Raw genomic sequence first — 25,200 nt, forward strand, 5'->3', positions numbered from 1 at the left:
GTTAGCTATATGCTATCCCATGATAAGAACAAGCTTGTCCCTAACTCCTCAAGCTGAATCCACATTATGATCAAATTAGCTTCAGCTTTGCTCACTGAAAGTCTCAGCTCCTCCATCTAACTTGTACACAAACACAATGGTGGAAGGTCACTAATGAACAATTGTCTTATTTTAAACCAAAAACAAAGTATAATAAATTACAAATTCAATCTTACATCAAAAAAACTAGTGATCAGTAAGTAATTACCAATAAATACAACAAAAATTTCCCATACACGTCTCATCTCTAACTCTGCACCAGTCCTCAATGCTTCTCCTGTTGCAAGCATTTGCATACCCAAAAAAAAATTGAATTATGCCAAAAGGCCATCACCCAAACAAAACAATTACATCTGCGATTTTTCTTAACCAGATTTTCTTTGACAGAGCAATGAATAGGCTTGTATCAATTGGAGCTGTGCACCCCTCATATTCTGGGTCATGGAATGCCACTTTCTATGCTGAAAGTGCCCGCTTGTAGTCCAGACTCCGTGCTGTGTTAAGATCCAGATAGTTGTGTCCTCTAAGGATATCACAAGAAGCCCTTTGATGGAGTTAGCAGCGTGTCCTCCAACTTCAGCATCTGTTCTTGTCTACCAAATGGAAGACTCCCTGGATTCTCCTCCTCTAAAAGACAACTCACAGGTGTTTGTGGAGGATAGTTATTGAGAATGAAGTCAATTTCTTCCCCACTGATCTCCTTCTGTTCCACTAGAACCTGTAACACGAGCAGAGAGCCCAAGAATCAGAAAACTTGGAGCATCATCTTCAAAGGTTTATATGAATTTCTCTAAAGAATTACTCGTTACATGCCTTAGATAAAGCTAACAGCAAAGTCCATTCTGGAATCTGTACATTTCATTTACCCTTACATTAACTGAAAACCATGATTTTGAACTTTCATGAGATTACACAAGATCCCACAAGTTCACTCCAGAATTAGAAGTCTCAGCTGATCTTACTTTAAAAGTTAAGTGTATGATGGTGTTATAAATGTCGGTAGACTTTAACATGAAGTCTTCCATTAATTAATTCTGTGCCTAATATAAGAAACAGAAATTACAAAATCTTGCTAGAGACTTGAAAAGCTTTGATAATCTGGTGAGCAATTATAATGCTAGAGGATGTTATCATCAGGCCTATTTCTTTCCAGGAATTCCCCTATGTAAAACAATAGCCCATTGCCTTTTTCTTAGTAAAGATGATGGGTAAAGTTTATCCTTTCATTGAAAATTATGTCTTATTCTATGAATTTGTTTGATAAGTATTTTATTAGAGTTCTATAAGAACCTAATTAATACCATAACCAACACCACCTTGCAACTGCTGCCAGTACCAAAATAATGTGAATCTTGAAATCTAGTTAAGCTTATATAAGACTTAATCTGCTCTTCCTTTATCCTTTGGCTCATTAGTCTGCATCTCTTTTGTGAAGCTTCTTAGTTCTCGTTCTAATAAAACCTAATCAACCCCACTGCCCCAGGAAACCACCATTATCCATGTGTTGTTGCCACTACCACCTCCAATTCAACGGCACAAAACACCAATACCAAGAAACCACTACCTGCTCACTACCACAACCCACAGCTACAATCAGCTTTACCACCCAAGGCTGATGTTACTAGTTCCAAGTTCCAACATCCTACGTTACAATTACTGCAGTTGTCATCATTTGGCCACCTGTATTATAGCAACACTACTACCATAGTTGTTGACACAAAAAATATTATATACAGTTTTCCTATTTTTCTAGTTTTCCATATTGTATATTGTATTATATATCATATTTTTTTTCTTATATAATGAAAAACGAAAATAAAAAATATGCATACATACACAAATATTGTAACAATGAAGTACAGAGTAGTATATAACCAATTTCATGAAAGTTAGTAGGATTTAAAGAGTTAAATTATATCAAACTATATGAAAAACATTGAATACTATAGGTTTAAAATATGAGTTTAATGCATTGGTTTATCATAATATCCACAAAAATAAACTTTTTGAACCTTTAGATATGATTTTTAGTTCCAAAATTTAACTAGGTATATGAACTTATATGTGCTGAGGATAAGTATGTCCGTCTATATCATCTCTAAGATTCTAACTTTTTATGTTTGCCATCATTCTTCCCCCATTCAAAAAAAAAGGAACTAATATAATAAATACAAGTTTTTATTTCTTATTACTATTATTTTCAATATCAATATTCAAATCATTCAAATAAAATTTCCACAATATTTATTATGAGAATAAATTTAGTTAACTTCCAACATTATTTTACAACAAAAATATAGTTTTTCATGTAAGATTATTTTACCACTCTCCCTTTTATGACTAATTTCTTACTTTATCATACATTTTAAACAATAAATAAAATAATAATTGTTTAAAAAAATTTGAATTTGAATTTTAAAAAAAAATTATTAGTTGAAGGTGTACGTATTGTTGTATCTTTGTATTGCGTATTATATCATGGATCGTATACATATCGTAAGATACACTTTAAATAAGATATGAACCAGGATATGTATCGATTTTTAATTTTTAATGTATTGTATTGTTACATGTACCATGTATCATAAATTTTTAACAATTATGACTACTACCACATTACCAGCCTCCAAGAATTGTCATTCCTACTGGAACCTATCAACAACATTACTATCTCTTTGATTGAAAAATAAACACCACAATATTGGGCCTCCCTCTCATTTTGTCCTACTATTACCCTTCCTTTAAACTAAAAAAGCTGATGCCAAGAGTTTTGTTCTTTAAGCACTGTACAATATTTTATTGGACTTATGGAGTGGACAAACGAAAGAAAAAGCAAGATATTTTAACAAGTGTGCACACACTTCACATCCAGTTACCTTCACAGTTTTGAGCAATGCTGCATGATGCCTCCTAAGCAGAGTAAGCGTTTTTCCATACATGTCACTTATAAGCTCTTCAGTCCTTTGAGCAACTTGATCATCCAAATTGAAGTTGACTGGAGGTTCAATCAGGCCATAGTCATCATAAAGCGATCCTTCAAAGTCCAGCCTAGGGCCCACAAATTTAACTTTCTTTCTCCAGGGAGGTGGTTCTCCATGTATAACCATTGGGTTCTCTAAATTCCATCTGGTGGAAGGAAGAGGAAGAGGAAGAATTTAGATGGTAAACCCATGATAGCAAGCAGGACAATTCAAATGTAGCTTAACATATGAAGACTTACATGGTTAAAATTTTACGAGCAAGCCAAGAGGCATCTGCAAGGTAGTCAACTGATGCCCTCGAAGTATCACGCCCATAAATGACCTCTTCGGCAGCCCTCCCTCCAAGTAACACCTATACATAGAGATGTAGTGAAATGAAAAACTATGATGCAACGAGGAAAAAAAAAGAGACAGCAAAATACTAGAGAACTTGAGGTTCACACCTGAAGGCGATGCAGCAATTGTGGTCGGCGCTCAAACATGTATGACTCATCATCAAGTCGATCAAATACAACTTGAGACAACGTCTGCACAGGTCACATGTTTTAACCAAGAATAATGAGGGAAAGATAATGATAACTTCATAAGAAAGAAAAATTAAGTTAGAAGACACAAATATGGAGCCTTCTTGATGGTGGATCCATCCAAAGCAGATGGGTGACAAATCTAAATCTTAAGTGATTGTGGCTAATCTTTGTATTCAATCAGATTATCATGTAATCTTCTGACCAATGGTCCAATAGTGAAACCATCTATTGAGAGACCCAATACTCCAATAATAGAACTACAAATCAATGCGTTAGTTCATCTGATAAAGTCCATATCTGACAATAGATTTTTAGATGTGACCTCCACTGAGTGGATTCTAGTACACATGGCATTTTTAGTGCAGTAAAGGTAAAGGGATGGTGCTTCTATTGCATAAGCATAACAAAAGCCTAAAAAGAGTAACCATAAGAAAGAAACAATGGATCTAAGAAAACAGAAAGAAGACCTGGCCACGAGGGATGACTGAAATACGGTCACATCGTTCAACTTTTGCACTTTCATATCGCCTTAGCAGATGAGAAGTAATTGCAGTTCCCACTTCAGTAGTAGCTCTACGACATTGTCCCTGATGGCCCAACTCAATACCAACACGTTTGGGTCCTACTGTAAGTCGATCGACTGCCTCATCCACATCTGACTGAAGAATCGCTTCATGTCCTTTCCTTACAGCCACAAGAGCAGCCTCTTGGAGCAGCTGTGCCAACCTTGCTCCTGTCCATCCTGATAAACAGAAAGCATGATTCATAAGTCAAAATCATCAAATTAAATGACTCTTGATTTAAAACCCAAAGGAAGGAAGGAGGAAAAAAGAACAATTACAGAAAGAACTCAAATTTTTTTAGTATATTGGATGAAGAAAGACGAGTCAAAAAAGGGAAGTCAAACGATCACATTTTATCAGGATTATTTTTAAAATATGTACCAATTTCCTTTTGTTATTTTTCCATGTTTTTGTAAATTAAATTAATGCTTGCATGTGTGAATGTATGACTTTTTTTCTGTTCACCATTTTTTCTTTTGTGGTGGTGGTGAGGGGTGTGAAGGAGACATAGTATAGAAGAAAAGCAACTGATTGTACAAAAATTACATTCAGTCTAGCCACTAGCTATAATCATTGATCTTTTTCTAGTATCTCCACTTGAATGTCTTTTCCTGCATTACCATTCAAATTGGAAGCACCATTACAAAGGAAGCACAAAAGACAAAAAAACAGGAGCTACAATATGGGGGATGACAAAAGTGATGTTCAGGTGTGACATCTGGTATGGGGTGCTTCATTTGAAAGGAGGTTTCCAGATTTGTTCAAAGCAGCAACATAAAAGGAGGTAGGAGTGACATATTATCATGTATGGATGGAGATTGGCAAAAAACTGGAAACCAATGTTCATTAGCGATGTGTAAGATTGAGATATAAAGGATATGAGTTCCTCCCTGGATCTTAATTACAGGGTGGAAGTGTACATGGATAGAGCAGATGCAGTTGGGTGCAAGATCATAAAGTAGACCTGATGCAATTAGTAGGAAGATCAGACCAGATAAAAAAATTCAGTCACATTTTTATTTCAGGTGGTAATGAATAGTGGAGGGTTGCTATTCCTAGAGAAAATATACGGGGCTCTATGATTTCCATAAAGTTGTCATCCTTCAATTATATGACAGTTTAGGGGGGAATTAGCCATTGACTAGAGTGTGAGAAAAGGAAGAATCTTCCTGAATTGGTGTTGAATGTGGCAAAGGGCTGGGAAGCACCAACCACTTTCTGCTCCACTGCTCCTTGCCCAGAAGCCAGAAGATCAAATGATTTTCATGCCACTTGGCGTTAGTTTAGGTAACATAGAAAGTGACTTCAAGTTGGATGAGGGCAGGAATGAGTTGTTGATTTAATAAATGTTGAAAACATACTCAACCCAAATACAACTTGTTTGATGATGAGTTAAGATGACTCAAGACGAGCATGAGATTTATTACACAGATAACACAATACAACCTGTGCCCACCGTTTTAATAAATGTATTGAAAGGGTCATCTTTCAGTTGACACAAATCACTTGTTAATCCTATTTGGGTTGAAACAACTATGATCTGTTTAACCTGTTTAGATTTTAAAAGTACTAGACCTCTTATTCTTTCAAATCTCTATTTTAATTGTAAAATATTTATGAAGTGGAAGATAAGATAGGCTTTTGTTTTAAAACTTCTTTATAGAATTTTAATTAATTTTATAATTATAAAATACTTAATTTTATAATTATAAAATATTTTTATTATTAAACAAATTATATGCAAGTTGGGTTGTAATTGTGTCAACAACTAAACATATGAAAATGGATTAAACAGTTTGAATGCTCAAAACCGAACACAACCCATTCAGTAAAAGAATTCTACATGTTGACCCAAGTTTCAACCCAAGCCTGCTAACTCCATGTCATATTCCAGCATGGTGACAACTTGCATGAAACATGCCACCCCTGTTGGCGCAACAATTTTTCCTGAAGGCGCAAGAAGAAAGTGTGGAGGAAGGTGAGGGGTGAAGGAGATATATGTTGCATAATCACTACAAGAGTGAACAGTTGAATCAATTGCTGAAAGAAGAAATCCTTTGGAGATTTACTAATGGTATGGGTGTTCTGGAGGAGAGTGTGTTTTTGTTTTTGCACTCATCCTTTATATTTGAATAGTGTCCTTCTGGATTTTTTTTAATAAATCTGCTATAAAATAACATAACAAAACAAAATGAAGACATAAAAACATAAGCTGTAGGAAAAATACCTATCAAAATCCAAAAATAAAAATAAAAGATAAAACTATATCAAAATGGGATATACTACTACCAAAATAAAAAAATAGAGCATAACAAATGAGATGTACTAATTATGACTACTAATAATAATAATAATAAAAATAATAAGAATAACACCAACAACAATAATGATAAAACATTAATTTAATAACACAAAATTCTCAGGCTATAGGAAATATTACATGCTTAAAGCAGACAGTTTCCCTACAAAAGGATAATTCAAGTTCTTCTGTCCAACAACTGAGATGTAGAGCATTTGGGTTGATTTCACTTGCAAAGCATGATATGATGGCATATGGTCAAATAAGATCACAAGGATTGCTTACCAGGTAAGTTTTGCGCATAAGTGGACAAATCAACAGATTCTGCCAGTTTCACTTTGCGAGCATGAACTTTCAAAATGTCCAATCTCCCTTTTGCATTAGGAGGTCGAATTCTTATCTACAGGACAAAAAAACTATTATGACTATAAATAACTAAACAGTATGAAAAAGATATCCCAGAACTTAAGTTAAACAAAAGATGGAAGAACACTGACTTGACCACACATTTTAAATCCACATTATCCACTGCCCATTATCAAAACAGGAAAAAGGAAAGGAAAAGAAATAGAAAAAGACGCACATACTCTCCATTTGTAAATATAACAATAAAATAAGCACCATGCATAATAGCAGCAACAGTTGGTAAACAGTAAATTGATGTAATGAAGCCAGATTGAGATATCTGCTCAGTTGACTGACAAAAAGCTTAATTTGAATGGTTAAGTCACATCAAACCAAGGCAACATAGCCTGCATGTTCTACAGTTGGGCAGATAGAGTTTCATTGATTATGGTCAACAACAGAAACAAACCTTCCGGTCGAACCGGCCAGGTCGAAGAAGTGCCGGATCCAACAAATCCATACGATTTGTAGCACCCAAAAATATAACACCTTTGCCGGTATCAAACCCATCAAGTTCAATCAGGAGTTGATTCAATGTGGTTTCCCTTTCCTGAGTAGCTGCATTGTACAGGTGGTCCGTGGATTCACTGAAAATACCTTGACGCCTAACACAAAATTGGAAAATTATTGTAATTTTGAGTTCTATTTTTCTATTTTAAGTGCAATAAGAAAAAGAAAATGAAAATTTTACAGGGGTGTGAATATAAAGGGTAGGATACCTTTGTAAAAGCTTTCCAATTATCAATTAATTAATTTAAATTCTAAAAATAAGTGAAAATAAAACACAAATTCATAAGAACACAAATTCATAAAAATCAATAAGAAATAACTATTCATCTCAAAATCAATTACATGCATAATACAACTTCTGAGCAGCGCCCATTTTGTGCAGCCTACATATTTAGTAATTTACACAAACTCTTACAAGATTTTGTCTCTAAATTAAAAAATAATTTTTTTATCAGCCCTAAATTATAAATTAATGTCTCTATTTACTTGAGCCTCCCAAAGTTTCATTCAAAATTTCCATCTATTGTTATTAATTTCCATCTTTGTTTTACAAATTCTTAATTTACATCAATATTAATGTATATTCAGTCCCTCAATACTCTTATCGGTATTGATATGTTAACACTTGGTTATATATCATCTTATCAAATCAGAAAATACTTAAATCAAACCAGTTCTTTTTGCACCTTGCTTCCAACTAGGCTCATCAGCATAGATAAGGAATATTCCAATACACGTGATACTAATTCAAGGTATTCTAATAAATTATTGCAGAAAACAAATATACTGTGGAAGTTAAGTTTTATAGATCCTGGATTTGTAACAGGAGCTAATTGAATAAGAAAGAGTCTTACCGGAAATTTGGCAAGTACTCTCAAGTAGAGTTAGAGTGCGTTTGACAATGTCTCTACTCGAAGTGTTTTTAGTGGAAGTGTTTTCTCTAGAAGTGTTTTTAGGAGAATCACCCATCACGTGTTTCTCCAAAAAACACTACAAGTGATTTTCCAACACTACAAGTGATTTTTAAAATTTTTAAAAGTGTTTTCTAAATTTTGTTAAAAACCTAATTTTTTTTCAAAAACACTTTTTTAGGTTAAAAGTGTTTTCCAGATTCACTACCAAATGTACTCTTATTTAGGAAACAAAATTATAAATGGAAGTCATAATAAAGGCAATGGATACAATTATTACCATGGAATTTTATTATACAATTCACTCCTGAGTAATAACTGGTAGATTGATGATTTGTCATGAGACAACTTGGTTCCAGTGAATAATTAATAATTCCATTTCATAATAATTAATGACTTTTCAAAAAAACTATACACATGAATAAAAGAAAAAAAATATTACCGGCGAAAACAATATTCACATAAAACACATTCAGCCAACAACATTTTCTATAAATCAGGTCCCTTATCAAAAATAGATTTCAGGTCAACTACCTCACTAAACATTTTATCCAATAATTATCAAATCAAACCAGCTAGTTTCAAGAATTATAACTGTTCATCTCTTTTTCTCTTGATCTAATCATCTCACAGCAGCATTTTGTTATGATGTCTTCTTTTTCTGAATGAAGTTTTATTCTTGTGGGGAAGGACTTTTATTTTTATGTCTCCTATGATTTTAATTGTCAGAGGGTCATGTGTATAATACCGTCATTTTCTTATTAAGTCCATCACATATTGCCCTTGGTTCTCTTTTATGATCTGAGAGGTACACATGTGCATCCATACACACAACATAAACCAAGAAGGAAGCTTGATCAAATATCACTATCAATAACAGTCACTGACAGGAATGTCCTTACCTAGTTGCCAATGCATCAATTTCATCAATGAAGATAACTGAAGGTTTGTTGACCTGCATGGAGAAATCATACATTTTTATCAAATAACTTAAAAAGTGAAAACAAACCTGCCAAAACATCATTCCTTAAAACCAACCCCCACCACCACACACAAAAAAGAAAGGAGGGGGGGGTATGATGACACAAAATGAGATTAATAAAGAAAATGAACTTCAAGAAGGTCACTTGAAGAAATGATTTTTTGAATATTATCTTCAGCAATGAGTTTATTTATAGTTAGAAGAACTATAAATCTCAAAGTTTAATCGTCTGATAATCATTCTTGATCTCCAATGACGAATTTGTTTTTTGAGACTTGATTTACAGGGAGACTTGATTTGCAAGGCCAAGGGGACTCCAAACAAAGAATGTTTTCTTGAACAGGCTTTGAGGAAAATGAGATGTTGAGCAAAATAGACTCCTTCATTGTTTGACTACTCAGGAGGCTTACTTTCAATTATGAGTCTAGCTTGTTAGAATCCTTGAATGAAGGAATTCAAAACACATGTGCTAATTTTCTTCTAAATCTATCGGTTTGCTCAGGACCAAAGAAAATTGGTTTCGTGATAAGTCAACCCATAATCCATGAGGAGAGCAAAGGTTAATTCAATTTGTTTATTGTTGAATCTTATTGTTATTGAATGAAAATTGTCTAAGTCTATGTTTGCCTTGCAAAGACTACAAGTGAGAACACACTTACAATTTTGCCTTTCTCATGGAATTTCTCTACACCAATATTGGGCACTTAATATTGGTGTTGTCATAGTGAGTTTGTCAAATAAAACTCATTTCAAATAAACTATAAGTGCTCAAAGTTTGATCCCTTGTGTAGATAAATTTCATTAGAAAGGTAAAACTATAAGTGCACTCTCACTTATAGTATTTTCAAAACAAACGTAGACTTAGACAGTTTTCGTCCAATAACAATAAGATTCAACAATGAACAAACTGAACTAACCCCTGCTCTCCTCATGGATTATGGGTTGATTCATCAACTAATTTTCTCCAATCCTGAGCAAATTGATGGATTTGGAAGAAAATTAAAAACATGTGTATTGAATTCCTTCATTCAATGATTCACCTCTTGAGTGATCGAACGATGGAGGAGTCTATCTTGCTCAATATCTCATTTTCCTCAAAACTAATTCAAGAAAACACCCTTTGTTTAAAGGCCCTTTAGCCCTGTAAAGCAAGTCTCAAAAAACAAATTCGTCATTGGAGATCAAGAATAATTGTCAAACAATTAGACTCTAAGATTTATAGTTCTTCTAACTATAAATAAACTCATTGCCAAAGATAACTTTCAAAAAATCATTTTTTCAAGTGACCTTCCTGAAGTTCTTTTTCTATATCAATCTCAATTTTCTTATCTATTAATTTTTATAAGAAAGAACATGTCAAAAGAAAGACCAGACAGAGAAGATTTTGAAAATCTCCTCCTTCAAGAAATGATGAATTAAGAGACTCCAAAATGAATGAATCTCTATATGCATGTTTATACAGTTGAAAAAAAAAAAAAAAAAAAATTGTGAAAAGATATGAAGATGTGAAGATAAAAAAAAAAAAAAAAAAAAAAAAACAAAGTTGAAAAGTAGTTGGTGTACTCAAAAGTGGATGGTGAAGTTTCCTATCCTAAAAGCTAATTCAAAACATGAAATAAATTAAAGTGAGGAGACAAATTGCTATTCCTCAATAGTAACTTTTTTAACCTCTCATCAATGCTCTTGACACCCTCAAAGTTATCAAGTTGCAAGTTTTGAAAATGTTTCAATATTCCTAACACCTTTGGGTAAATTCATTAAGAAGAAAAACAAAAATTGAGAAATTTTTGTTGTTTGTTGATTCAAATGTTGAAGAGAATGATTTGTATAATTTAATTGTTGAATTTTTCTAATATCTTTGAAAATTATGGGTCTTTGTTCGTCTTTTGTTCTTGGAATTTTGAAGGATAAAGCAAAAATTGAATTATTATCAAAATTAAATTGATGATTATTTAGAGGTGGTTGAGAACCTAATTTTGTTGTTATTGCTGAAATTGTTTTTTGTTGTTTAATTATGGATAAATGTTTTAATGATATTTGTAAGTCACCTTCATCTTTTAAAGTTGTAAGTTATTTACGTTGTTTTCTAAATTTTAAAAACCAATGGAAAAAATGAATTGTCATTTTCTTTTATTCCATGTAATTTTCATATTATTTTCTTAAAGCATTTCTAGATTAAGAAGGAAGTGTTTGAAATAGGCTCTTCTAGAATCATTATAAGGGGAATAATCTAATTTAATCCATTCAACATTAGGCTCCAAAGGAATTTTATTATAATTTCTTTTATGAATAATATTGACTTGAGAAGGACACATATCAGAATGAGTAGGGTAAATGGACGAAGATTCTTGTTGTTGATAAACAGGAATAAGAATATTTAGAGCAAAATTGAGAAAAATTCTTGAGTAAATAAATATCTTGAAGATTGACCAAATTTTATTTGAACAGTACCATCCGTATGTCGTATAATTTTTGAAAAAGTTGCTAGAGGTTTGATTGGTTTTGGATTTATTAAATCTTTTAATTCTCATTAACCTCCTTGAGTAATGTCATTCCATTTAAGTTTTTTAAGAACAAAAGCTCGAGTATTATGAGGAGTATATTGTAGTAATAATGTTTCATCTTTGACAGATTGACACACAACTCTAGGATTTAATTGAGTAGTCATTACTTTATAATATATCCTATAAATTATTGCTATTGTTTGAGCTTCTTCTACAAAATTCAATTTTTTTGTTTTTATGTTTAAAGTTAAACTTAACAAAATACTTAGATCATTTATTTTCATTGAAAATTTTGGATAACAGTTAAATAGACAAGACCATTTGCAAGGTTTGAATCTATCATACTAAGAACAGAATCAGCAAATTTTACTGCCCTACCATCTCTTAGGCAAACAAACACAAAAATATCTAGAACTAAGCAAAACAAGGGTTTTATTGCAACTTGAACTAATCATATATGAATATAATTAAATTTTATCTTATATCGACTAATAGTGTTTTGACTCAATATTTGAAGACTTTCAAGATTTTGATTAAGAGAAATAGTTTGTTCTTCAGTTTTAATTGAATAATTTTGACTCAATTCAAATTTTCCTTGAAAGAAGCACGTCAGGCCAGCTAGGCTATTTCATTTGTGCCTTCATATAGGACACCGACATACATTATTATTATGTACCTTGTACCTTCATATAGGACACCAACATACATTATCTATTATTATTATTATTATTATATTAAAGGATAATAAAGGATAACAAATCTACAATACAATATAGCAGCACGCTTACCACCAAATATATAAAGTCAAATTATTATTATATTTAAAGGATAACAAATCTGCAATACAATATAGCAGCATGCTTACCACCAAATATATAAAGTCAAATAGTCAGAACTCGTGGCAGGCATTCTTAGCTTGAGAAGAGTAGTTTAGCTACTTCAGAGAAATTTAGAAAAGGGCAAGGAGGCATGTCAGGCTAGGCTATTCCATCTGTACTAGAAGCAACTCCTAGGATCTTCATATAGGACACCAACATACGTGAACCACACAAAAAATGTTTAGCTCTATGCCCAGAATGAATCCTAAGTTCTGCAAAACCTATAATTTACAAACATTCATAGCTGTAGGCATGAACAAACCTTAGAATAAGTCAAAAAGGACTAGTGTAGTTGGTGCATCAAAGGAAGGCTATGCATAGAGTAGTAGAGAATCTCTTCCCTCTTGCATAGGTAAAGGTTACAGATATCTATGTACAAACAATCCATGTGCGTTAACGAGCTTTTGCTCTAGCCAACAGGCCAAGGTCCTCAAGTAATTATATAGAGTAAAGGGAAGAATGTTCAAGGACACATAGTTCAAGAACCAAATGTTGTGTTGAAAGCCATGACTGCTGCTAAAATGGAAAATAACGAATTCAAAAGTTAACAAAACTTGTTGAAGGCATGAAGGGTAGTTCTCTTCATATTCTTACTAAGAAGTTTCAGCAGGAAAGCAAGGAAAATGGGGTTATATATGTTGTAGTGATGAAAGAAGTAGACATGACAGATGCTGGAAGCATTTCTTCCACACCTACAAAGGTCACTAAATTGTTCAACGACTTCTCAAATATAGCTCCAGTAAAGCTACCTAGTAAACTCCCGCCACTCTGCAACATTCAGCATGCTATAGACTTCATAACAGGATCTCAATTGCCTAATCTTCTGGCCTATTGTATGAATCCAATTGAATATGCAAAGCTTCAAAGACAAGTGGAGGAGCTGCTATCCAAGGGATTTATTTGTGAAAGTATTAAGTCCTTGTGCTGTCCTTGCCTTAACTAACCCCAAGAAAATATGGCAATTGGTGCATGTGTGTAGACAATCGTGCAAGCAACAAGATAACTATTAAATATCGGTTTCCCATTACTCAGCTCAATGATGTTGGATATGATGGTCGGTTCTTACACCTTTTCAAAGATAGATTTGAAGAGTGGGTATCATCAGATATGGTTAAAGCCCGGGAATGAATGGAAGACTGCTTTTAAAACAAAGGATGGTCTCTACGAGTGGCTAGTCATGCCATTTGGCCTCCCAAATGCTCTTTAGCACATTCATGCATTTCATGAATTAAGTATTACAACCATTTGTTGGCAAGTTTCTAGTTGTTTGCTTTGATGATATTTTAATCTATAACAAGATTGAGGAAGATCATGTTTCCCATTTGCGACAAGTTACAAGAATTCTTCGACAAGAGAAACTTTAGATAAATTTTAAAAAAATGTTCCTTCATAACCCCAACTATTGTGTTCCTAGGTTTTGTTGTTTCAACTAAGGGGTTAGAAGTAGACCCTGATCAGGTAAAAGCCATCCTAGAATGGCTAATTCCTAGAACATTGCAGGAGGTACAAAGTTTTCATGGGTTGTCAACATTTTATTGATGTTTCATCAGAAATTTCAGCATTATTATGGCTCCTATCACAAATTGTTTGAAGAAAAACCGATCTAGTTAGACTAAGGCAACAACAAAGGCTTTTGAAAAAATAAAGAAGCTAACTAAAGCACCTGTTTTACAACTTGACTTTTCAAAAGTATTTGAAGTAGCTTGTGATGCATCAAATGTGGGAAATGGAGGTGAACTCAGTCAGGAAAGACATCCTATTGCCTTTTTCAACGAAAAATTAAATGAAGCAAAGCAAAGCAAAGATATTTGATCTATGACAAAAAATTCTATGCAGTGGTTCAAGCTTTGCGCTATTGGTGCCATTATCTGCTTCCAAAGCAGATTGTTTTATATTTTGATCATGAAGCTCTAAAGAATGTCAACTCTCAAAAGAAGCTAAACCATCTGCATGGGAAACGGGTCTCCTTCTTACAAGAATACACCTTTGTTATTAAGCATAAATCAAGTGTTGAGAATAAGGCAACTAATTCTCTTGACTGAGTGGTGTATATTCTTTCTTTTATGGCTTTGTTGGATTTAATTTGTTGAAGCCAGATTATCATTCTTGCAAGGATTTCAGCATTATATATGTTGCACTAGTAGCAGCCAGCAAGGAACTTGGGAGCATATCCAAATTTTTTTGTTGCATGATGGATACCTCTTCAAAAGGACCTGCCGTTGCTTACCTAACACATCACTTCGGGAGCACGTCATATGGAAGTTGCATCCTAGGGGGCAGCTGGTCATTTTGGAAGAGATAAAACAATCGCAATGACAAAAGATTGCTTATATGGCTAAGAATGTTTCTAAATGTCGCAAATGCCAACTATCAAAGGGAAGGAAGGAAAATATAGGACTCTACATGCCACACCTTGTGCCACATGAGCTATGGCAAGACCTAAGCATGGATTTTTCCATTGGTTTGCCAAAAACTTTCAGGGGACCTGATTCCAAATCTGTCGTGGTAGATTGATTCTTTAAAACAGTGCACTTTATCCCATCTTCAAAGACTTTGGAAGCTGCCCATGTTGCTAAACTCTTTCAAAGAAATTGTCCAACTTCATGATTTGCCCAAGACTATTGTTTCTGATCGCGATGCAATGAGTTATTTTCGGAGAAGCTTATGGAAGATGTTGAACACAAAGCTGAAATTTTCGTTTACTTTTCACCCCCAAACTAATGGTCAAATAGACGGTATTAACCGAAGTTTAAGTGATCTACTTTCCTGCCTAGTTGGAGAACATGTCACTAATTTGGATCAGATTCTTACAATGGCAGAGTTTACATAAGAAAATTCAGTAAATAGGTTTACAGGTCGCAGCCCCTTTGAGATGGCGGTTGGCTTGCTTTCTAGGAAGCCTATTGATTTAGTTCTATCACCAATGGAGGCAAAACCAAGTGTTGAAGCTGATTCTTTTAGTAAGCATATATATGATTTACATGACGATGTTTGAAGGAAGATCGTTGTCAGCAATGAGAATTACAAGACACATGCTGATTTGAAAAGAAAATCTGTTGATTTTAATGAAGGAGATATGGTTATGGTAAGGATGAAGCCTGAACAATATCCTAAAGGTGCATACAAGAAACTTCACTCAAAGAATGTTGGTCCATACAAAGTACTCAAGAAAATTAGCTCCAAAGCTTATGTTCTTGATTTGCCAGAAAATATGAGCATTAGTAACATCATCAACATCGAGGAACTCATTCCATGTTCTAAACTTGAAGATACTACAACTAATGGTAGCCCAAATGCTCAATCACCACCAGCTCCTCAATTAAAAGAGGAAATTGAAGACGTCATTGATCACCAAATTGTTTCAACTAAAGGAGGGGGCTATCAAAAGTATCTTGCCAAATAGAGAGGGAGGCCACTTTCAGATTGCACATGGATCAAAGATAGAGAATTCCAACACTTGAATCAAAAACCTTTATGAAAGATTTCATGCCTTTAACTCATTAGGGTCAAGTTTTCCAAAGCCCAAGGTGTTGATGGAAACAAGTGGCAGCCACCTTTAAAAGTTTATCAAAGGTGCAGAGGAATGGGGTCCAAGGTCCAAACTTTGATTTGACACTCTAGATGATAATGGGCTTAGTTGGGATCTTATATAATTTAATATGGGTTCAACCTAGAAAGTACTTTTCAGAAATAAACTTATGGGCCTAGTCAATAGTTATAAGCTACTATTTTCAATCATTAATATTGTCATTTTCCAAGAGGCTTTAATGTGATCTAATAGTTAGTCCAAGTTTTTGTTATTTTCAAGTTGCATCACTACTATGTGACTGGTTTCAAAGAGTTATAAGTTCCTAGAGAAGTTCTATATGGTACATGATCTGTCTTTCGAAAATAATTAGTGAATGAATGATAAAATTTCCAACAGCCACTATTTTCTTTGTGTGATACAAAGAGCACTTGGGTGTAAAGCCAAAGGTTTATAGGAGTGATTCCTAGAGTTCTCACAATTACACTACTCTCCTTGCATTTTACTTTCTTGTCCTGCATCAGTTTTAGGCTACCTCAACTGTAAAACAAGTTCATCTAGATCATCCTAAACTTATTTACCAAAAGAAGGTGGCAATTGTTAGGATATATTACCTCAGCTTAAAGGCTCCTTCATGTTCATTTTTAGAGAATGGTCTTCATGTTCAATTGAAAGAGATGGGTCAACTCACATAAGAATGGAAGTTCATGCCCACCCTAAGTGGGTTGGAAGTCCAATACTCCTGAAACACTTCTTTAAGGCTGTTCTTTATACTGATACAACAGCTAAATAGAGAAAGGTATCAATTTACTGTTTTTTATGGAATTTAAATTCCCTGCACAACCTAGTGAAATAACTAGAGAAAGTTAGTTCAAAGTGTGAAGCCTCACCAAATTATTCAATTTCAAGTGTTGAGACATAAAATCTGGACCAAAGAGAAAGTGGTCACAATTCACTGCAATCATGTCATGACAATTGATAACAGGCAAACCCACACATAAAATGTAAACATAAATGGGTAGAACAATCACCTTGGCTCTCTTAAATAGATCTCTGATTCGAGCAGAACCAACACCAACTAAAACTTCAACAAACTCTGACCCAGCCATCTGGTAAAATGGAACACCAGCTTCGCCAGCTATGGCCTTGGCAACCAATGTCTGGCAAATCATGATGCATCTTTCAAATTTTTTATACAGTCTCACATATGGCAAACCAGTGGAAGAATCTAACTAACCTTGCCACATCCAGGAGGGCCCTCTAGAAGGACCCCATGTGGAGGCTTTATTCCCATTTTATCAAATAGTTCTGGGTTCTTCAGGTACCTCACCAGCTAATCAAACAAAATATTAAACAAGGAGTCAATTGCCTTTGCTAAATCAAAAATACTGATTCAAATCTAAAATGATATATATATCCATACATGAAGGAAATACATTTGGGGAAAAAAAATGATAGAAGCTAATAGGCAAGGGATCACCAACATCAGAAACAATAAAATGTCGAAACACATATCAGCAACTGATGAAGAGGGGATAGCATGAAATTTAAAAATAAATAAATTAAAATTAAAAAATTAAAAACTAAAAATTAAAAAAGGACTGCACAGAAAATTTAATTTTTCAACCTTCCAAAATATTAAAATGATGGAACTGAAAAGTAACCAAAAAGAAGGCCCAGCAGCCCAATAGAACAAGAACTCTACAAAAGTCCAAGCACGTGATGATAAAAAACTTCATTGATGCAAATGACACAAAACTGAAAATGGATATTTTTTTTCACAGGTATCTTTCAGAAAGGATTCAAATTGATCTCTCTGCTCAAAAGGAAACAGGAAGTGAAGCAATCAACAGAAGCCATTTTGTTGGTTAGCTTAGCTATGGTGTTTCTGAGTGTTTTGAGCTGTTTGTATACATTATGTGTACTAGGGTTTCTCCCCCTCTTTGTTAGGCACCTTTTAATGAATTCCTTTTGTTTGACTATATCGTTTTAAAAAAAAAAAAAAGCAACCAACAAACAAACATTCTGTCCCTACACATATAAAAGAGATAAAATACAAGGGAACATATAATCAAGGGTCTCTTCTTGAACAACACCTAAATGGAACAGAATGTGGTATGAAAGAAAGCAAATGAGCATAATTCAACAACCAAAATATGCTGCAACACTTTGCACACATGATTTATTTCAAGTGATGGATGGAATTAAATCCCTAACCTCTTGGAGTTCTTCAACTGCTTCCTCAATCCCTGCAACGTCACTAAATTTGACTCCTGTTGAACCCTGAAAGAATTTCATAGCAAAATAGAAGCCTTAGGATTTCAATTTTAACTATAACAACATTCAAGAATATGTGAAGTAGGTAATTAAAAGATACTAACATCAACACGAGCTTGTGCTTTAGATTGTGAAAATTCAATGCCTTGCCATATATCCTGTCAACAAAAACACAGTATGAAGGAAAATTCATGGTGATCAAATAAAGCACAATATCAGTCAATTCGTTAAAATGTGGCAAATAATGCCTTACCCATTTCCTGAAATTCTTAGGTCTTCTAGAAAGGGTGAAACGGACAAGAAGGACCATAGTCAAAAAGACCAGCATGATTGGCTTCAGCATCTCAAGACTGGCAGATATACCACCAAAAGTGTAAATTTCATTCAACTTGGAGAAAACTCCCCCATCACTAAAAACATCAATGACATTGTCCCAAACTCTCTCTAAAATTCCAGAGATGATACCAGTGAAAAGCCTTAAAAATGGTTTGACTAAAGGCCATACAACATATACAGCTGTTGCAAATATGAAACTGGTTACAGCAAATACTGCTGAGGCAAGGAATCCTCCAACAACAACTGCAGCAGCAGCCATTACAGCTGTTACCATTCCAAGCTCTACCATCATTCTACTAGATATGGAAGATGCGACCGGATGAGGGAATTCGGGCAATTTCCCCACCCAAGACTGCAACAGAAAATTCAGCTATAAGGCACCATAATAGAACTAGCAAATACATTTCTGTATATATAAAACATTTTTTTCCTGCTAGGAATCTAACATGGAGCCTCCCATATTAACAGGCAAAAAACAAAGATCTTTAAATTCTTGAACAGTAAGTTTCAACAGTGTAGCCATTTTCTGCAGTGTGTTTTGCATGATACAGACAATGCCTACAATATCAATTATAAGTATATGTGTCTGTTACGCTTTGATACTTCAGCTCCTCAAAAGCAAGAAGCACTACACACACTAAAAAAGCCTTAAAGATGAATATTGGAAAATATAAATTAACCCTCAATTCTTTGATGACATGAGAATCCAAAAATTAAGCAATGTTTATCATTGATTGGTTTGTTATTTTATCCCCTTCATGCAAACAAATTTCATAGAGATTTTGATAATGGGACCTTTGTTCTAAGTATTAATATTTCAGTTCTACTTTATTACCACATATTCAGGTTTGAACTCTACTCAGGCTCTATTTTCCATTAATGTGGATAAGAAAAGGAACTTCATGAGAAACAAACCTAGAACCCAGCCAACAAGAAACACTCCCTTCCAAATGTGAACCTAATTTCCAGCTCTTTTATTCACAGAGCTAAGATGGAACCACATCAAAAGGCCTAGCAGTGAATTCATCTTGAACATAGAAACTTCTTGTAGATTCTGGCATATACTAACATAAAATCAAATGGACAAATAACTTTGCGTTTATCAAAGAATCGATAATCACCTTGGTCGTCCTCTCTATTTCATATCGAGGGCCGGTGTACCCCGCCATAGCCTCGTATGCTTGATCCTCATCCAGCTTCATCGCCCTAAAAATTCATGCATTAAAAAATTAACTATTGCTTTATACAAAAAAAATAAAAAATGAAAATCACAGAACAATATTAGAAAACAATCAAATAGAAACCAAAACAAATGACGAACATTTAAAAAAACCCATCTTGGCAAAAAAAGAAGGCAAACACACAAACAAAATTCAAAAACCCCATTTTCACACCATTTGGTCCTCTGCAAGCTCTTGTCACCAGGAATTTCCTTGAGCTCTACAATGAAATTCCCAAAACCATAACTCTCATCCTTGGAAATCACCACCTTAACCTTATCATTTTCAACCGCTTTCCGAAACTCCTCCAAACTCATCACCGGCAACGACTCCAAGTCCCGATCAAACTCCTCCTCCTCCGACAACCTCGTCCCAAATATCTGCTCCGGCACGTACAATTTCCCCTTATGCTCCCTCAGAATATCCTTCAGAAACACAGCTTCAGAACCCACCTCCTCATTCTCCAAAACCCCATTTTTCTCCCCCTTCCTCAGCTTCAACCTTAGCCAATTCCATCGATTTTGTCGACTTTTATTGAAAGCTTCGTCCTTCTGCTTCTGGGTATAGAGAGTTTGGCCGATTAGGAACTTGGGTTCTACTTGGCTGGGGTTTTGCTTCAAAACCCTGGTGATGAAATCCTCTTTGTCTCCGTTTTGAGAAGCGGAAATGCGAAGAGGAACTGATGGATTTCTGGGAAAATGGAAGCGTTTTCGGATGTGGAGATGAGGGTGGGGGTGAAACGGCGTCGTTTGCAAGAGCATGTTGGCGATGATGGTGGTTGTAATCAATGAGAATGCAGCGTCGTCGTCATCCTCTTCTGTAGAAGATTGGGTGTTGAAGCGTGGCAGAGAGGAAGGATTGCTTCAGTGTCTGCCATTCTTGCCGCTTTTTCAATTTTTATCCGAAGAGGTTTTCCCAAGTAATTTTCGAATGTGGAATCGGAAATAAAAAAATCACAATCAAAATTTTAAAAAAATAATAAAAATGTTTTCTTAGCTATGGCGCCCATTCTTTTATATCTTGAGACGATTTCTTTTTTCATTTTTTTTTCTTTATATTTTAGTTTCGTTATTTTATTCATACTTAGATCTTATTTTCTAATATTTTAATCCATTTATTTATACTTTTATTTAATATTTAATAAAAGACTTAAAATAAATATTTGGTGAATAACGAAAGTACAATTGAATTTTTCCCCAAAAGAAAATACTTTAACTAATTTTGAATTTTTTTAAGAAAAAAAAATTACTAAATTTTTGCATTTTAGCAAAATATTTTGCCCATAATTTTAGGTTTTCATTGTGACAAAAATTTAAAAAAAAAAACACCAATTTTTAATTTCTCATTCTGGCTTTGAAAAGAGAAAGAAAAAATAAAATGACTTAGTTTGATAATGTAATTTAAAATTACTTTGCTTGTTTCATTAAGAGTTAAAGTCATGAAATAATTCCACATTACAAATCTAACTATGGACCCCGCATTTCTACTTGTGCGTTTCCCACTCAAATTGCACGAACGCTATTTTATTTGAAAAATATTTATTTTTTTTAGAAAATGACTTGGAGTCGCCACTTATTTTTGTTTTATTTTCAAAGGGCAAACAAAATAAGAAAAAAAAACTCTAAGTATAACTCTTTATTTGGAAAAGATGGTCCGCGAAAAACCAAATCTGGGCTCGAGGATCAAGTTACTTATTGGGAAGATATGGTAAAGATCGTAACACCCCTCTAAGCCCCAAAAATGAGTCTCTACTAAATAAGATGAAGCACGTGTGGCAATTGATTGATTAAACGTAGATACCCAAAAAGAACATCAATCCAAAAAATAATCGAATGAACAAAAAAGGCAAAAAGCGTACCTGAGTAGTGAACCGATTGCTTCATGAAAAACAAAAGTTGGTGAACGAACGCAGAACAGTCGCACGCATGTGATAAAGTGAGGCAAGTCAATATAGCATATCAATCAATTAATCAATGAGAAAATATCATGTTGGGCCCCATCAAAACCCGATTTATTTTTGCATGAATCAATTCCATAAATTTTATTATTTTGAAATTACGTAAATTCATTCATGCTTATTAAAAATTAAAGAAAATGAAAAATTATCTTAAAATCAAAGAAAATTTGAGAAAAGTGTTTACCTAAAAGGAAAGGTAGCAAGTTTATTTAAAAACAAGATTTTTAGTGACTTAAAACCCTAATGAATGATGAAAAGTGGTAGAATTAAAAATATTTGAAAACTGTAGTGAAATTAAAATTATTTGAAAAAAAAAACTAGAGTTTTGAAATTTATTTGAAAATTGAAGTCTCGAAAACTATTTGAAAATTGGAGTTTTGAAAATTAAATTTAAGAATTGGAATTTTGAAAATTAAAATTGAATTGGAATTTTGAAAATTATTTGAGAATTGGAGTTTTGAAAGTTAAATTTAAGAATTGGGGTTTTGGAAATTAAATTTGAAAGAAATTGGAGTTTCGAAAATTATTTGAAAATTGGAGTTTTGAAAATTAGATTTAAGAATTGGAATTTTGGAAATTAAATTTGAAAGAAATCAGAATTTTGAAAATTATTTGAGAATTGGAGTTTTGAAAATTAAATTTAAGAATTGGAGTTTTGGAAATTAAATTTGAAAGAAATTGAAATTTCGAAAATTATTTGAAAATTGGAGTTTTGAAAATTAAATTTAAGAATTAGAATTTTGGAAATTAAATTTGAAAGAAATCAAAATTTTGAAAAAGACGAGCTGCAGAGAGGGAGTAAATGAGGAAAGGAGCTTGAAGAAAAGAAAAAAAATCAGCTAGACCGAGGGGAGTGGTAGAGAGCTTGAAAAGGAGGAAAAACAGAGTTTCAAAAAAATGAGCGGAGGGTTGCTTGAGGAGAGCTTTCCAAGTATGGCAACTATAGCTTCTTTGTTTTCTCATTTTTGCACTGTTTAACCCTCATTTTTAGTTGTCTTCCTGAGCATCAGTTTGCTGCTTTGGTGTGGATAGGCAGAGTTATTTGTTTGTTTTGGTTGAATTTATTCTTCTGTATACATGCTATGTTCTTGAGTTTTCTTTGATTCATTGATCCCACCTGTTTTGAACCCATGGATGTCACCTGAAATGAGGCCCTGTACATCAGAAGGTTGCATGTTCTCCTATTTGCATTGTCCTCAATGTTCATTCTAATTTTTGTTTTTGCTTTATCCTTGTATTTTTGTTGTGATTGATGGGTCGATTGATTTGGGGCTTGGTGAAAATGAGCGAAGTTGCGCTTGTGGCTTTTGCTTTCCTACTGATAGTTTGTAGCTCAAAAGGAAGAGGAGGATCAAGATAGCAAGAGAGGGGAAAGAAAGAAGGAGGAAGAAAAAGAAAATTTTGATAGAGCTTGAGAGGGAACCAGTGAGCAGCCTGGGAGAAAAAAAGATAAGAGCAGATGCATTTTTTTTACAAAGGAAGTGAAAGCGAGGAGGAGGGAAGAGGCTAGGGAAGACATCTGGTGCATTTTCAAGTATGTTTGCTAGACCACATATTGATTGTCGTTGATATTCTTTGGGTTGTTGTGACTATGTTAATAAATATATGCCTTGTTCTTTGTGTGGAATTTGTTTAAGAGTGATCCAGTTCCTTTTTAGCTCTCCTTTGAGTGTCTGAGTCATATCTTTAGATCTCATTTCCACTTGGTTTTCCCACCTATACGTAAGCCCATCGACTTCAATATGAGATGGGGTTCAGGTCAGTGCTTTCTTTAGTTCATTTGATACTTTGTTTTCATGCTTGCTCCCTTGTTGTTTACTCTCTATTCTCAGTGGCCATTCGTATTCCCGAGGAGAAGAGTTTTGTTAGCATTGCCATTGGTTTTCATATGGGCACAATTTCTAAGCTTGGAACAAGAAAATGATTTCGTGGAGTGGGTTTCCTGAAACAGGGAATCTTCTGCACATAAATGGGTCTTAGGGGGGTTTTTGAACATGGGCTGCTATCAATCAAGACACTAGGTGTTGTTCTCAGTTGCCAACTCAAGTGGGCCTTTCAGTAATCAGAATGCTTGCAAATATTCCTCATTTTGAGGCATGGGAAGAACAGGTAATTTGTTTGGAGCAGGGCAGCCATATGGTTTATTATTACTTGAAGGATACCTCAAGGACTTCATTTCTTGCTATTGTAGGGCAGTATGAATCCAATGCTTAAGAAGACGGTATTTGTTTGTAAAAACTGATGGACTCAAGAGGGGCTTGCAGAATATGGAATCATCTGATTATCCAATGGGTGAAATTATAAGTGGTGCAAATTCTGGGGAGATGGATGAAGCGACAACAAGAGAGTGAGAGCATGCACTTCTGCAGAAGGCCACAGACAAAGAATTGAATGAGTCAAACAAACATCTGGAGCAGATGCATGGTGGAGCTAAAGCTCACTTCTGATTTTGACAAGAAAGATGAAAAAGAGTGTTCTTACTATGTGGAGACAAAACTTTGCAAGTTTGGTGAAACATGTGAATTCCATCATCCACAGCCAAATAGCATACAACTATCAACTCTAGGACCTGCAGCTCATACCATACCCATCATTACATTCATCACTTATATCCTCATCCTACAAATCACCATATCCTAACTTTCGGGCCCCCACCTCCAACTTCATATCCACTATACTCATAACCATACCCCTTTCTCTATTTATTACCCATTGCCACCATACCCATATCACCATTCATGCTCACCTATTCCCTATCTTTCATACCCACCATACCAACCATTAATAGCAAGGCTCACACCAACCTGTCTCTACGTCCATAGATTAATCATTCATACCCATTCTTTCATATCAATAAGGGGCATCTACATGGTGTGCGCCTTTCGAACCCATCTTCCATGACTCCACATGAGAACCCAATTTAGACGTGCCGAGAGTCTCATTCCACGTGGCTCTCTCATTTTAGCATCTTTGGATGGTGATAAAAGAGTGAGCGTTATAGAAGGAAGAGAATCATAAAGCGGTTGAACAAACAGAGAAGGTTAATGCATTTAATTTTTGGGAGCTTCAGCACTACTGCCAGTCAGTTTAAAGAGAAGGATTCCTGGTACCTATGCCGTCATGAGCACAGATAGCGGCAAGATTCTTTCAGAAGCTAGATCGTACACTACGACTTAGTAGCTTCTTCATGTGGTTGGCAACCTCGGTTTGCTAGAAGTTTGTTGATGACGTTGAGATGAAGAATGCCATGACTGAACTAATGAAGACAACGTGCTAGGAATTTGC

The 25,200-nt window shown here is 34.4% G+C and overlaps 1 protein-coding gene across 2 annotated transcripts; it reads right to left on the reverse strand.

Annotated features, from left to right (window-relative positions):
* Window positions 1-143: 143 nt before the first annotated feature.
* Window positions 144-20,873, reverse strand: LOC117932807 (probable inactive ATP-dependent zinc metalloprotease FTSHI 1, chloroplastic). Of its 2 annotated transcripts, XM_034854138.1 has the most exons (15): window positions 20,133-20,873; window positions 19,860-19,944; window positions 18,656-19,090; window positions 18,507-18,560; window positions 18,343-18,408; window positions 17,363-17,458; window positions 17,157-17,285; window positions 9,138-9,190; window positions 7,224-7,419; window positions 6,695-6,809; window positions 4,015-4,289; window positions 3,464-3,547; window positions 3,260-3,372; window positions 2,916-3,165; window positions 144-757 (listed from the first exon to the last, which is right to left on the reverse strand). In XM_034854138.1, exons 1-15 carry the CDS (start codon window positions 20,717-20,719, stop codon window positions 572-574), a joined length of 2,724 nt encoding a protein of 907 aa, XP_034710029.1. In that variant the 5' UTR covers window positions 20,720-20,873; the 3' UTR covers window positions 144-571. The 2 variants fall into 2 exon arrangements, with proteins under 2 accessions (XP_034710029.1, XP_034710030.1); XM_034854139.1 differs by lacking the exon at window positions 18,656-19,090 and having other exon boundaries at window positions 20,133-20,872.
* Window positions 20,874-25,200: the final 4,327 nt, after the last annotated feature.

This window comes from Vitis riparia, chromosome 15 (genome assembly GCF_004353265.1).
Source record: "Vitis riparia cultivar Riparia Gloire de Montpellier isolate 1030 chromosome 15, EGFV_Vit.rip_1.0, whole genome shotgun sequence".
NCBI classification, from domain to species: domain Eukaryota; kingdom Viridiplantae; phylum Streptophyta; class Magnoliopsida; order Vitales; family Vitaceae; genus Vitis; species Vitis riparia.